General features: G+C 39.5%; 1 protein-coding gene across 3 annotated transcripts in view; it reads right to left on the minus strand.

Annotated features, from left to right (window-relative positions):
- LOC139717438 (3',5'-cyclic-AMP phosphodiesterase 4C-like) overlaps nucleotides 1–15,568 on the minus strand; it is a 270,777-nt gene that overhangs the window by 223,444 nt on the left and 31,765 nt on the right. The window contains exon 1 of one of the 3 annotated variants that reach the window (XM_071628937.1): nucleotides 3,098–3,850. The exons of the other annotated variants lie outside the window; for them this stretch is intronic. Within the exon in view, the coding sequence (XP_071485038.1) occupies nucleotides 3,098–3,192 (95 nt within the window). The 5' untranslated portion in view covers nucleotides 3,193–3,850. Of the gene's footprint in view, nucleotides 1–3,097; nucleotides 3,851–15,568 lie in introns of those variants that run through there. 3 annotated transcript variants of the gene reach the window in all.

Here is a 15,568-nt window from a genome sequence, read left to right on the forward strand (position 1 = left end):
ACAGTGTAAAAATGACCTTTACAGGTACGTTACCACAGTGATGCGTACAAGCAATCCTTCTCTTCTTCTAATAATCTCCAGCCATATCAACTGCCCCATCATGCCTACCATTGTGCCTAGAATTTCAGCAATGAATATCAATTTCCCCCTCTCTTACCCATACTTTCATTCACTCTTAATGAGCACAATCCAATAATTAATTTATGGAAGTTTTGCATATCAAAGGAATTGACACAAAGCTAAAACAGTGAGAAACTACTGCCCCTTGTTGGAGTTGTTCAGCATGTTGCCATGGATACAAAGTGAGATGAGCAATGGACTGGCAGAAAACCCCCAACCCCAACCTTCACTCTCGTCAGACAAATTTATGTATGCAAACATTGTGCTACGGCCTGAATGAACTCTGTTTTGATGGAGTTTGAATGAGTAAGTGATGGAAAGAAACCCACCAGGAGTTTGAAACATTGTGGTAAGTCCTTCATAAAACATGCCTTTTTGTTTACATCGTAAATGTCATCTCTTCCCCTTGTTTTGGTGCAGTGTGCACAATATACACTAACTCTTCTCTTCAATATTTAAACGAACATGACTGATTCACATTCTCATTTATTTCGTGTCAACATGTAGGAATGCTACAAGAAGAGGTAATTTTAATCGTCAAGAAATTCTACTGCTCTCCGTTGCACATAAATCAAATTTTCAATCAGTGTTTTACTACCTCTCTTACAAATGTGTAGACGGCTGACGTCTTTGGTATGCACTGGCCTACCAAGCAAGAATAAAATACCAGCACATGTCTTTATTTTTGTGATGTCTTCAATTAATACACAGATCAGGATGCACGTTAACCCGTTTTTATGGTCACGGCACCGAGCTAACTTTCTTGTCGTATAACTTGCCGAGTATTTTTCATCAGAACAAGGGGAAATGATGGATAAATAAGTTTTAAGAGGGAGTAAAAACAGAATTCAGACAAAGTGGAAAGAGTAATCGCTGGAAGTGTATGACAAAGAATTTAAAAAAAGAGCAGTGTTGTTGGAGCTTGAAATGCCATTTAGTGTCAGCTACAATGTACAGACAGTGCTCTTGATGAAAAAAAAAAACCAGAGGAAAAGATGAAATATGCATGAAGTAAAGAGCAAGGATGAAGCTGTAACATGGGGGAAAGAGAAGCTAGCAAAGTTGCAGAAAAAATAATGATTGATAGGAAATATGATCTCCCGAAAAAAATTCTAGGGTCGGGCACTTGATAGTGAACACCTGACACGATTTTGCCAAAATGGCACCGAGAGCATGATAATCAATTTAAAGATGGGTGCAGGGAAGATAAACTCTAAGAAAAAGATGAGTTAGACTTTTGAAATATACTCTAAGTAAAGATGAGTTCGACTTCTGAAATACAATGTTAAGTAAAGATGAGTTTATAGACTTTTAAAATACACTCTAAGAAAAGATGCATTAGACTGCTAAAATATACTTTTATATCAAAAGATATTACAACGTATTAACAAGAAGAGAAAAACTGATAATGAGCATAAGAGAGACTGTGTATCAGATCGTAAAGAGCAAGGAGCACTCATCGGGATTACGGTACATTCTGTTGTCTTTGGAAGAGCTACGTAGGTAGAGAGATATATAGCCTCGTGTTTATAGTAGGAGTTTTATGAGGTGATAAGGCCAAACAAAGAGCAGTTGTGATTGAATGGTAAAAGCCGAATGTCAGCCGAAAGAGTCGAGGAGGGAAGGAGGGAGGTAGGGAGGGAGGAGGTACGGAATGAATCCATCATTTGACAGCCACAGGGTTTGCTGGCAGGGACGCAAGGCAGCGGGAAGCCCAGACAGAAGCCAAGCAGGTGTCGCTTTCAAGTAATGGAGAACCAACCCGGGAGGAAAGGTGAGTCTAATACACTCGCGGTTACCCGGCAACGCTACAACAATTCATTCCCTAATGCCCGGGCGATGACAGCCCGCCTTGCTTTATTGGCTTTGAGGACACCCAAACTGTGGTGACACTGAAGTTAGCCTTGTAAAATAATATCCTGAAGTGGAGTTGTAGGGGTTTGTTTTCTTCCATTTTTTTTCTCTCTCTCTTCCCTGATTGAGTCTTGTATCAATGTCATGTTTCAGTTTAAACATGGCTATTAGAATAAGAGCACTGCACATGGGCATAGTAAATTTCCTTTTATGATGGTAGGCCTATATGATATAGTGACATCACGATGTTTCACTGAATGAAGTCCAACCTCATTACTGTATGTATTTCACATTTCTCTCCTATTCAAACACTGCCTGCGATGATTGCAATATTATCAAATAGAACTGACAAATGTCAACCCAAAGATAATTTTATTGGGAAACATGTCTTTCTGCCTACTAAGTCCATACTGACTGTCCCTTGTTGTTTTCAGTACCTCTTCATTAGAAAGTAACAGATGGAATATTTCAATTGAATCAAAATATAATGTTAACACCTCATTGAAACACACAAATACATCAGAGAATGGAATGTGTAGCAAATATTATACTCAACACAAGGTTTCATAGTTCATACAAGACAATCCATACACTTTCATACTGCTGAATTCCCAGACAAACACAAAAATGTTGACCAAGATTGTGATGTTTCTTTTTGAAGACACAAGTTGTGAACATCCCCCAAAAGAGGATAACTCAAGTATCATAGTTCATACAAGACATGCCACACAATACCATAATGCTGAAGTCATAGACAAGCAGGGAAAAGCTGACCATGGGTTGTTCCTTTGTTCACAGACAAATATAATACAAGAATATTGAAAAAGACACCTGAACTTCAGGAAATACAGTTAAATAAATCATCATCTGAAGTTATAAAACTATGAGACTTTGCAGAAATATCTTCTATTTCGTGAGAATGAAGTTGGTATGATTATTATGAATTGGAAAATAGTTTCAGGTAAAGAGCACTAGCACCACAACTCTTCTCATACTACTTTGTTGAATTAAAAAAAAAAAGTCACCTCTCAGAGTTTCACAGTGGGTAGTGATACGATATGCAAGCCAATTTAGTCAGCAAATATTTGGCAACAATGTCTAAGAAGTGCAAATGCATATTTACCCAAAGTCTACGTTAGCCAGGGTGACCCGCCGGGGCCGGTTCAGCCGCTGCCGATGGCGGATCGGGAAACCTCCGGGCACAAAGTGGGGATTCATCTCTGCCTTATCGATACAAAAATATCCCACCAGGATCCGAGGGAGATATGCGGCGACGAGAATATTCCTTCCCTCCGACGACTATGAGAATATTCCTTCCCTCCGACTACAGCGGAGGAAACTGCTCCAAATGTTACAATCCGCACGAGAACCATCCAACGGGGCGAAGGGTAATGCGAGACGGCAACGCACTGTTTTTGCTTTCCACCTGGTCTCGCGGGCTATTCCATCATGTTTGCAGTGGAGTGTGCGCAGCGTGTCAAGCAAGATGAATGTCAAAGACGTCGTTTCCACTCCTCGACAACAATCAATATGCTCGGCTGTCGCAACGGGGTATCCTTCTCTCAGCTTTACGCTGCAGTTGTGCTTCCAAAATGCAGAGATTACGGCTGAAACTCAAGCCGAAAAGTTGGATGAAAAACTATGCGCATAATCACTTTTGTTTGAAGACTGAACAGTTAGTGGCTCTTCAAAGGCATTCCTTTTCTTGTGTTCTTTTTTTGTGTGCGAATGCCCCTCTGAACATGGGTAGGGTCAAAACAAATTCCGATTAGTTCTCTTTGCGGTTTTGCTGTGGTGTGCGAGCGAGATTTGTACAGAGACAGCTGCTTGGTGAGTTTGAGACATGGACTGTAGCAGTCTTCATGCATTCCTTACATTTCTGCACAGCAAACATTCCGTGAGATCCTGCGTTATGTATAAGCAGGCCCTTTTTCCACTCGTGGTGGAGCTTGTAAAAGCTATATCGATCACCTGGCCAGCCGGCCCTGCCTGCCTGCCTCAATAACACTGTTTAATCCTGAATTGCATAAACAGCACTGACGCACAACACACGCCACAGACTGAATGTCATCTCAAGTATGATAATTTCTCAACAACAGCTTGAAAGGAGAGGGGAAAAAGTAATTCATGCCAAAAAACAAACTCTACGTTCTGTCCGTGACTGCGCTCCGGTGCGACCTATAACCCGGGATGGAGCAGAAATGCTACGTCCTTTGTGATGTTCATGAGCACAGAGAACCGTGGTAGTAGAAATCAAACACTCTCGCAGTGATGTCAGAATTTTACTGCCAAAGTGAGAGTTTGGGGCAGCAGTTTATGTAGTGGAGAAGAAAAATTCTTGAGACATGAAAGATACTGGCTAGAGAGTCAAGTCCACAGCATAATTTCAATGAGAGTTCCACCCGTTTCTTAGGGCCTGGAGTTTGACATCTATATTATGGGGGCTAACCTTGGCCCATCCCATGTAAATGTTTTACCATCGGTGAAGAAGGGAAACCCACTGGGAGACATAGGGAACACAAGTTTGGGATTGCACTAAGTCACTCACTGCTTTCTCCGAATCGAATATCTTTTAATAGTTTCAATGATGCAGTGTTTATTTTCCAATATCCCCCTTTCACTGGCACGGAGGGACGATCGGATGAGAAAAAAATCCAGCGTTGTGACGGAGCTTTCAGATTTTCATCGGGTGATGAGTTGTTTTGCTGCTAGCATTGAGGACAGTTTTGCTTGGGGGACGTTACCACCTAGAGCACAGTCTCGGGGGAACTGATGTACTAAAAAAAAAACCTGTCTCTCACAATTGCGCTACAAGTTCAACGTCTTCCATTTTCACTCAGTGTGAAAGTTCAAGAGTGGTTTTTTTTTCAAATTCACAGTTCAGTTTCTTTTTTCTTTCTTTCATCTGAAACAGCAAGGGAAAATATTTGGTATGTAGCAGCAGTCGCAGCAAATACCTTTGGACATTGTATGTACAGCTAATAAGCCAGTTCAGGGTTACAATCTGCGCATGAGCAGAATAAGGTTATTTGTACCAACGGGGCATGTTGGGTTTTTTAATTCGATGAGATAAGCATCTGTGATGTAATGATTATTCAAGAAATCCTCGTAAATGGTGTTTGCCAGCACATCCACCTGACAGCAAAAGTGGTAGGCCTATTTGGCAGTATCAGTAGAAAAAGATTGTGAATACATTCAGTGCAAAATAATGAAATGGATGCTTTTGCACGTGTTAATAATGATGGACCATTCTGGTCACCTGGTCTATGCAAGTTCATCCTTTTGTTTGAATATGCATGATGAATTCCACACAGTGTTACATCAGGCAGGCTTATGCATTATTTTGCTTCGAAAATGCGCAAAGTGCCTAACCACCTGAGAAAAAACATAACGGTCACTTGTACCAACATCAGCTAACTCTGAACTGGCTTATTTTTCTAAAGGCAAGCATACTTCCTATCAAACAAGATCATACTTTGTATATTCCTACTGCTCTGGTAGTAGTGAATCTACACCGCATACAGACTGTGATAAACAAAAACTTGTTGAATACTTTCATGTGCTCATGGATATCTTTGAAACTCCAACAATTCTAATACTGCAAATTTAAACAATATCCCAGTAAGACACTATATCCATAATTCTAAGCTCCCCCTCTTTTTTATTTTTAGCACACACACACACACACACACACACACAAAACCTGCTGAAAACTGCTACAAATTGTGATCCAATAGTAGCGAGCAAATGGAGTAAAATGGAGTCAAAAAGGGCCCAAGCTTTTGATCCTAGCAGAGTCTTTGCCACAGGCAATGATTACAAGTATCTTATCTTTTTAAGCCAAGCTACAACTACGTATCTAAGCTACATCGATGTATCTACGTGACAATGTATTTCAAAAAACCTGAAATGTCCTTAGCTCTCCCTTTGAAAAAAACCCCAACACAATTACAGCTGGGTTTTATGATTATAAAACTTAAAATGAAACAATGAGACCTGAAAGGCTTGAGAATTTAAGAGGCTTTTGAAATAATCTTCACAGAAATTCCACCCAGGCCACAGATCACTATTAAAAACAAAAACAAAAATAAAACAAAACAAAACATGCAGAATAAGATCCATTACCCAAGTTCATTGCCCTGGTATCCCTGATATTTATTACTAAAGTGCAGTTGTTAAATCCTGCAAAGGAATAGTAATAAAACTTGATGAATTATTGATTATCACAGATATTGGACAGAAGATACGACAATTAATGTGTATTTCTCACCTCTTGGGTTTTGTTTAAGAAATCACATGTACGTATAACTTACTTGGAACACACCTATTTTCAGATGATTAACAACTTTAATATAGAACTACAGAAATATTTACAGAGGTGAATACTAATAGAAAAATAAAAGACATACAAATAAAACATTTTAATAAAATTGGGGAAAAAAGATTTATAAACAGGGAAATTACGAAGTAAATGTATGAATCAATTAGATCTGCCCTAAATCCTACATACACAGGCAGGTTCATATCTGTTTGAATATCAAAGGGCCCAAGGGCCTGCTACAGTAACATTCACTGAATTATACATTCTGGCATTGAGTGCAGAGCACATGGAAGCAGCATGTTGAAATTTACAGTAAGCAAAGCTCAGGGAGCATACAATGTATTTGCCTATTTGCTGTATATTTCATCCAACATTTTCTCCTGGGCATTTTTTTTTTTTCTTTTGGAGCATAAAAGTGCAGCTGACATTCTGGTTGCAAAGTTGAATCCACAAATACACTTCAGCCCACTCTGCCCAGCTTGCTTGAAGAAAAAAAAATCCTTGCATCAGGCGAGGGTAAAAGAATTAAATTGCTTGGGGGATTGCGATTTGTTTCTGTTAGGGCTAAACGCACATATCCATGCCTAAATGCGATACAAATGATGCTATCTACTCAAGTAGGTAAAACACCTGTTGGTTGCGCGCGAGCGAGAGAAACAGTCCTTTGGTCTTGACACTTAGGGATTGGTATATTCACTCTCTGGCCTTAAAAGTGCTTTCTTCTCTCCCCCTCCCCCTCCCCCTCCCCCTCTCTCTCCATTTCTCTCTCCCACCCCCCTCCCCCATCTTTCAATCCAGAATGATGAAGGCCTAGTCTGATAAATTCTGACAGACTTCGAAGATTGGAGAACATACGTGCGTGTGAGTTTGCGCCAAAAGGTAATTATTTGCCCTGTGTGTTTTGTTTTGTTTTGTTTTTGTTTTTGTTTTTTTAAAGTGGGCAAAGCAGCTTATGGAATTGGGGGGGGGTTGGGATTGGGGGAAAGGGGTCCTCAAAATTAGCTATTTATTGGATATTGGGCTGACCTTTAGCAAGCACACATGCCCATCTGGTAAGGAGCGTGACTGGCCTCATCTTCGCAACAACAACAGAATTACCGTGTAAACCCATCGCGTGTCTGCACACTCCAAACAAGGAAAGTGAGGCACCTAGAGAGCAGAGGATTTCATATACCACCGTATCTCTCTATAGCACGCAGGTCCGTTCAGTGGTATCGTTTTAAGATCTGGCATCTTTCGCGATCTGAAGGATTATGGGCACACTGGCGAAAATTCCAGGAATGTGAGCAATCTGTCACATCAAATCATACAACTGAAAACTATCTCATCTCGATGTTTCTATCTTCTTCTTTTTTTTTCAAAGTTGCATCTTTGTTTAGACATGAACCTTTAGTGCAGATTCCCTCAGAGAATGCACTATCTAGGGTTCATGTGTCCACTAGCATTGGATGGCACTAAAACAACCCAACAACAGCGAAAAAAAAAATGTTGCCCATAATGGAGAAATGGGAGACTGTTGAAAGATGTCATATAGGAGATAGAAAGAGATAGACATATGGACTGAGTGAGAGAGAGAAATATATATAGAGAGAGGGAGAGAGAGAGAGTAGAAGATGCAGAGATACATGGGCCGTCTTCATACGGGTCGAGAAACGTAATTGCAATGCTGAATTACAATTATGATTACAATTACGATTAGAATTATTGTCTGTACACACGAGCAAGGAAGGTTTCACTGATTCTGTGGTTTTGAGTTTCAGAGTGACATGGGGAGGTGTGGCTTCTCTCTGAATTCCCACCAATCACTCCTGAGTGGTAAGAAGCGCACGATTTGACTGCAGGGCGGCACATTTGAGGTGTGCCGTTTTCTGCAGAAGTGGTTGACAGGACACCAAAAGCTCTGCCCACAAAAAAACATGATTTTGTGGTCAAGCCATACACACAACTGTTTTGTTCTGTAAGTTTGGAGAATCGCGATTAGAAAACGCCTCAAGAGCATTATTTGAATCACAACTGGAATTACAATTCAAATCACCCTCTGCTATTCCAGTTTGCACAAACATGGCCAGAATCCATCATTATTTTGAATCACGATTCTTATCGATGTATCATTACAATCGTGTTTCAAAGTGCGCACTCTTGGTACGTGTGAAAACAGTCATACCTAGCTTTCACATCAATTCTACGATTGTCATGAAGCATCATTAAAATTGTGTTTCAAATTAAGCATTCTTGCCATGTGAATGCAAACTGAACTCGTAGAAGGTGATTTGAAATTTATTTCCAATTGTTTTAAATGACGATTCAGAAGTGTTTTCCAATCAAGTTTCGCCAGAATTAAGTAGCGAAACAACCGTGTGAACATAACCGGATTCCAATCATGTTTTGGGGGCGGAGATAACAGTGACCTTCCAATCACTCAAGCAGAAAGACGGCTCAAGAGTGATTGATGGGAAACTTCGGATGAAGCCAAACCTCCCCTCCTCGCTATGAAATTCAAAACCACAGAATACGTGAAGCCTTCCTCGGTCACGCCAACGAACGATGATTCAAAACATAATTGCAATCGTGTGTGCAATTCAGCGTTCACAGCGAGCACTTTCGGTACGTGTGAAAGCACGGTCAGATACAGGCATCCAGACAGCCAAGAGAAAAATATGAAGACAAGCAGGAAACCGAAGATGGAACGTTGACAGAGTCACTGCCAATGTTCATTCCACAATTCGTCATCCTATCCAGGCTTTTGGGGCCCATATTGTTTTTAGCTTCTTTCTCCAAGGTCTAGCTGAGAGAGAGAGAGAGGAAAAAAAAAAAACGTATACAGTTCTACCCAACAGAAGTAAAGCAACAGGTCACTTCTTTTACTAAATGCTTTTTTTTTTTCAAAAGAAGAGCTAGGATTAGATGTTCCCAAGCACAATTGATTCTCCAAGGCACTGATTTAACATGCCATACAACCCCACAGGGTGGTCCACAACTTGAAATTTTAGCATGTTGCAAGCTCAGAATCTGAGAATATTGCAGAAACTGAATATGCGCGGAGCGCACACGATGAGTATAGTACGCAATATTTTGCTGCTTATCTCTCTTTGTGCTGCTTACAGTCAATGTTCTCTCTCATGTTTTGCACACAAATATCTAAAGCACCTGGTAGTTTGATGTTTGTTATGTTATGCACATATGTTTTGCATATTTTTGAATACTTTTACTTTGAGCTTGTTGCAAATTCTTGAGGATGTTGCATAGCATGTTGCTGGCTTTTTCGGATGTTGCACAAGAATTTTAGCATGTTGCAGCGACATGCTAAAACCCCTTGTGGACCACCCTGCATATATGGAAATCTTCAGTAGATTACGACATCTTTTAAAAGCAGTAACACTCAAACTAGGGAGATCAACAAACAAGTATTGCTGTATCAAAGCAAGCATATTTCCCTTTACAATGGAGAGTTTGGTTGACTACAGACCAAAAGGTCCTCCAATCTGATTCCGTAACCTTTTCATATATGGTCATTAAAGTGTACCCTAGTCTCCCAAGCATCTGACCCTTAATCAGTGTAAAAGGGATGAGATGGTGGGGGGGGGGGGGGGGGGGCTACAAATAATTGTCATTATTGCCAATGTTAACCCATTGAGGATGGACTGAATTTGCTACAACACGCATTTCCCATAGACACTGGCCCGAGTATACTCGGGACTCGTCCTCAACGGTTTAATGATGGAAAATAAAAGAAAAGAAAAGATGGAAGAAGTTTGATCTAAATTAGACCTAAAAGAAGAAAGCTGTAGAATTTTTAAATTTCATGTTTTCAAGAAACAGTTATTGGTCTACCAGTAGCAAATGCATCTATGCAAATTAGATGAGGTGATGTCACAACCTCACAACTGTCCCACTGACCTGTACACAAATCTTCTTTTTGAGTGTGTGTGTGGTAATGCAATTCAAAAGAAGAGATTGCATCTTCAGTATGAAATTATTTCAGACTTTCAACAACTTTGGAAAAATAAATGTTGAGTGTAAAGGTGTGAGGCTGAAATGGCCAAAAGTACTAACCATGAATAATTGACATGATATTTTCTGCATTGAAAACAAAAGTAAAATTGTGTAAGCAGATGACACCTTCTAATCTAATTTAAATTCAATACACCTTGTACACCTTGTTGCACCTGATTTCAGTCTTTGATTGAAGCTTGTGACCTTATAAATTTCCAGCACTTTCCTTAATGTTCCATCTCAAATCCTGAGAGAATCTTCTTTTAGATTCTGACTTACTGTTAGATTCTATTTAATTTTGTTAATTGCACATAACATGTGATTCCCTTTTATGATAGGCATAAGACACTATTTGTGAAGCATTTAAAAGTTTCAGGCCAAATGGCCTTTAATACTCCTATTACCAACATTGTAAGCCAATTGGAAAATGGATGGAAAAGATGCCGATGTTCCTCAGGGTTCTCAAAGCGGGGAGGACTACCAAGAGAGAACGAAAGTCTCCAGAAGAGGTTCGGTCACAAACGGGGACTATTTTCCGCTTGAGTTGGACGCCACGAAAACATTGAATCATAACGGATGAGTGACGCATCGCTCCGTCTCTCAATGATGTCAGATGGATTATGCGCATGTCATCACATAGGCACGGGCCGAAAAAAAAAGTTACTACAGGGGGCGCTGCAGCCACGGCAAATACCGTAGCTACCCCGCCCTGAATACCACCGGTCTTTCCTTCCGCGTCTTCAAGCACATCATTTGATGAGCGGAGATGGAAAAAAAAAGAGATAGAGAAAAGAAATTTTAAAACAGCTGAAAGCAAACAAACAAGCACAGAGAAATTGCTGTATGCCTGTCATTAATTTCCCCTTGATTTACTCCGATAAAAGTAAAGGAGGCGTGCATGGCATTGACATCGAAATGTGAACTGACGTCTTTGCGCAAATCGCAGTGTTTACTCACTATTCTGAACTATGACACATTTTGTGAAAAACAATCGGCAACTTTGCCTGACATATATATATGTTGATAAAATGCTATCAAATCCTGCATGAGTCTGTTGAGTAAACTGTCAGATCAAATGATTTTGACCTCAAATCTTTAACCTCTCTTGACTTTAGTTGATTTTTCATTCCATTAAAATCACTCAACTGTGTATCCCCACACACTTTGTATGCATTTACCAATAATATATTTTATGACCTTCTCACAAAACTCTTTATATTTAACCTGATCTTTTTATGTTTGTACTATTCAAGCTCATCACGGTGAAAAGTACTGGATACAATGCTCTGGTCCATGACGTCAAGTATTTCATGCATTACTACACACTTGGGGTGATTTTTTGGACACGGTTTGATTCCCTACCAACATTGATTATTGTGAAATTGCCACACGATGACTAAACCCATACACTATCCTGGACTGCCATCAATATCTGGCCCCCTGTTATGCAGAGTTTGATTCAAGAGCTTTTCTGTGGTCAAATTTGCGATCGCAGCGGACAAAGGAAATGTACACGTGCACGCTGCATTCATGTCAGGATCAGAGTCAACATTTTCATGTGTTCTTGAATTTGCAAATAGCACCCGACTTGCAAAATTCGCAAAAATAAAACCCCGGGGAAATTTGCAGAAATAAAAACCCTTGGAAATTCCCAGAAATGAAAACCCCACGAAATATATGGCACATACAGTTTGTATATAGGTTGATGTGAAAGGCATCTGGTATCAACAATAAAAGAGTTCTTTAGTATGCAAAGCACATCATCTTTTACCTAGGTGTATGCATTATGCGCGCAAATGTAATTTCCGAAAAATGTTTTTATATTTGTTATTCCCCCCCCCCAAAAAAAAGGCACTATCTAATTTACCTCAATAAGGCTGAAATCATTCTTGATAAATCTCTCAATTCAACGTGAACCGATTTGACCTGGGAAGTTGTAGTGTGAAAATGAACACCCCCCTGCATTGTTTGGAGAGCATACTATAATTAGGAGTTTCGCTGCAAGAAGTGACCTTTTCAGGCTCATTGCAGGAAAGGTGTAAAAGCACCTTGTCACCTTGCAGGAAGTAGGCTATAGTTACCATCACGCCCATCAGAGCAAAAAGGTGGCATGACCCCCTTTTGTATCTTTTAGGTGATGCTGAAAGTAACAAGATACGGTATGTAAATTCGTAGCCATTTAAGAGCAATAGTCAATGTGTTGGAAAAAGCGTGACTTTGTCTGCTATGGGTCATTACAGCTTGGAGCATATGGGTCAAGGTCTAGGGATGCGTCTTCTCACGGATTCGCATATCGGGTGATATCTCCGCGACAGCATCGGGGAAGAAATTGATCGGTTAATGGACAGTTGTGCCGTGCTGAGAGGATCCACTCGGAAGACGCTTGACCCACAACTATCTTGGGTGACTAAAGTGCATCAACGGGCACCATTCAGTACTTTTAACCCGTTTAAGACTAGTCACAAGCATTCTTAGGCTGGGGTGAATGGGAAATGGATGTTACAGGAAAATCAGTCCATCTTCAACGGGTTAAAGGGTGTGTACAGTTCTGGTCGAGGTGTAGATTTAGCTTTTAACATTTTGCGAGATATTCAGAAACCACTCTATGAAATGTCAAAGAGCATGCAGTTCTAAGGGGTATCAAAAGTTTATTCGATGAAAATCGGTTTTGAAATGGCTGAGATATCCAAAAACAAGGTGAAACAAAGAGATCCTAATAAAGTTGGGGCATGTCTCCTTTTATTATTAGCACTTTTTTGGATATCTCAGCCATTTGAAAACCAATTTTCATCAAATAAACATTAAATCCTTCTTAAAATTACATGCTCTTTCATATTTCATAAGAGGCTTTTCATTATCTCACTTAGGAATGTTCAAAACATGAATCCCTACCTCAACCAGTACTGTACAGTCCCTTTAAGCCAATTATGACGTTAACTGAAAACCAGGAGGGTGTTAATGCTCTTTTTGTTTAATGCATATGCATATACAGTTATGCTTTTTTGGTTCTAAAATGATAACTTGTCAATGTCTGCTATAATTCTTCTTCTGAATTTTGAAGATCAATTTCCTACAGAGCCTCAAAATGCCACAATAGGGCAACTTGCTAATAATTGCAGAAGTACCTTGTTTACAACAAAACAATGCACTGGTAATTTCTAAACAGGCATCATCCTCTCCCCTCCCTTAAAAGGTACCTAGGCAAGTTTTTGAGATTAATGCATTTTTTTTGCCTGCTTAACAAGGTGCTGAGCTGAGTTTTGGCAGGTTACCTCCTCACTGCATGTTTACGTTTTTCTCAGATGTGTAAGAAGAACATTTCATGCAGATGAAGTGGATCATCTGGTGCTTTTCCAGACCAAAAACAATATTCATAATCAAAAACTTTTACCCGTTTACAGGTACAGGTGCAATGATTCAACACTTGACCTCTAGCAGATCGAATGGAAATCATATTATGTATGCAGTAAACTAAAAGTTGTTACCGGTAATAAAAATCACCTTCACCCCTCTGAATAATATTTTTCTTTCATTTAATATGCCTTGGCTGCCTTGGATTACTTAACATAACATTGTTGAAATTTCGGAACTTGGGTATTTGTTCGATGTTCATTGTGTCACTGCCGGCAAGTAGGGACAGCCTGGTGGTAGTGTCGCTGCCCGGAAAGCAGTAGATGACAGGTTCGAGTCCCACTGGTTCCTTTTTTCCAACATGTTTGTTAATTTACAGATCAGCAGTTGTGATCTGAACAAATTCAATTTGTAGAGGGAGACAAATTAAAGAAACTCACATCTGAAAAAAAATCACCCCATACAGGCCTGTATCATAAATGATTCAACATTATATAAGTTCCACTCAATTCAAAGCATCGTGGGACCTGCATATGACCCTATGCTGCTTTTTGGTACACAAAACTTCCAACCACAGTACAAATATAGCCATGCTATAAAAGCAACACTGCTCGCATGAATAATCACAAAGTTTGTGACAAATATAACCTCTTCAGGAATCGGCACGATGCTTTGCGCAGAGTGAAACTCGCCTCTTTTTAATTCGGGGCAATTATTGAAGCCACGGTGTACACTCCTGACTATGCCATGGAGAGAATTGTGCCCTGAAAATAATTATAACTCATAAATTCTTGGCACACTGCAGAATGACCAGGATGAAACAGCATTCAACTCTGGTGTGTGTGTGTGGATTTTTTAATGCTAATTTGCAATACAGGTGGAGAACATGAGCTTGAACTGTCATCTTTTCTACACAAAAACTGGCCAAATTGGGATATCAGTTTTAGACTAGTGTACTATAAATTTGGAAGAAATTTTGAGGCTAGTGACTGTTACAGTGGCGAAAGATTTTAGACTAGCATACTGTTAAATTGGGAAGAAATTTTTAGGCTAGTAACTGTTACATTGGGAAGAAATTTTTAGACATGTGTATTGTTAAATAAGAGGAGAAATTTTTAGACTAGTGTACAGTTAACTTTAGAGGACATTTTTAGGTCAGGGTACGTTTACATTGGGAAGAGATTTTTAGACAAGTGTACTACTAAAATGGGAAGAAATTTTTAGGCTAGTGTACTGTTAGATTGGGAAGAAATGTTTAGGTTAGTGTACTGTTACATTGGGATGAAATTTTTAGACTAGTGTCCTGTTAAATTGGGTAGAAATTTTTAGATTAGTGTACTGTTACATTGGGAAGAAATTCTTAGACTAGTGTATTGTCTAAATAGGGAAGACATTTTAGACTATTGTACTCTACTGTTTGAATAGGGAGGAAATTTTCAGACTTGTGTAACTGTTAATAGGTTTGATACACAATGATAGACGGGCCATAGACCATACCATCAAAATAACAAAAGGTGCTGAATATTTGCATTGTTCATCTACACGTACACATTGTGTTGCTATCTGGTAGCAAGTATTGTTTCAGGTTTTCGTTTTTGTTCTTTTTAAAAATCATTAACACTTTAGTTTGTTTTGTGTCTTCTAATGGTGTGTGGAAGAGGGGGCAGGCAGGCTACATTGCTACTGTTTAAAAAAAAACAACAACACAGGTCTGCTCTAGAAATTTCAGGAGCACTTTTCTGTAATCCAGGAATACAGTAGCACCCAAGGTCAGAGTTACGGAACATTACCACCAAAAAAATGCACTGATTTCTTACGCAGTCACAGTCATGGTTATTCCATGTGTCAATATGAAGAGAAAAAGCTGTTTTTCACCCATTAATTCTGAAGGTTCAAATCAATCTGATTTTGTAATCCCCATGGAGCTCT

Source organism: Diadema antillarum, unplaced genomic scaffold (assembly GCF_040938485.1).
Source record: "Diadema antillarum isolate AM-2024a unplaced genomic scaffold, OU_Dant_1.0 scf00000075, whole genome shotgun sequence".
NCBI lineage: Eukaryota > Metazoa > Echinodermata > Echinoidea > Diadematoida > Diadematidae > Diadema > Diadema antillarum.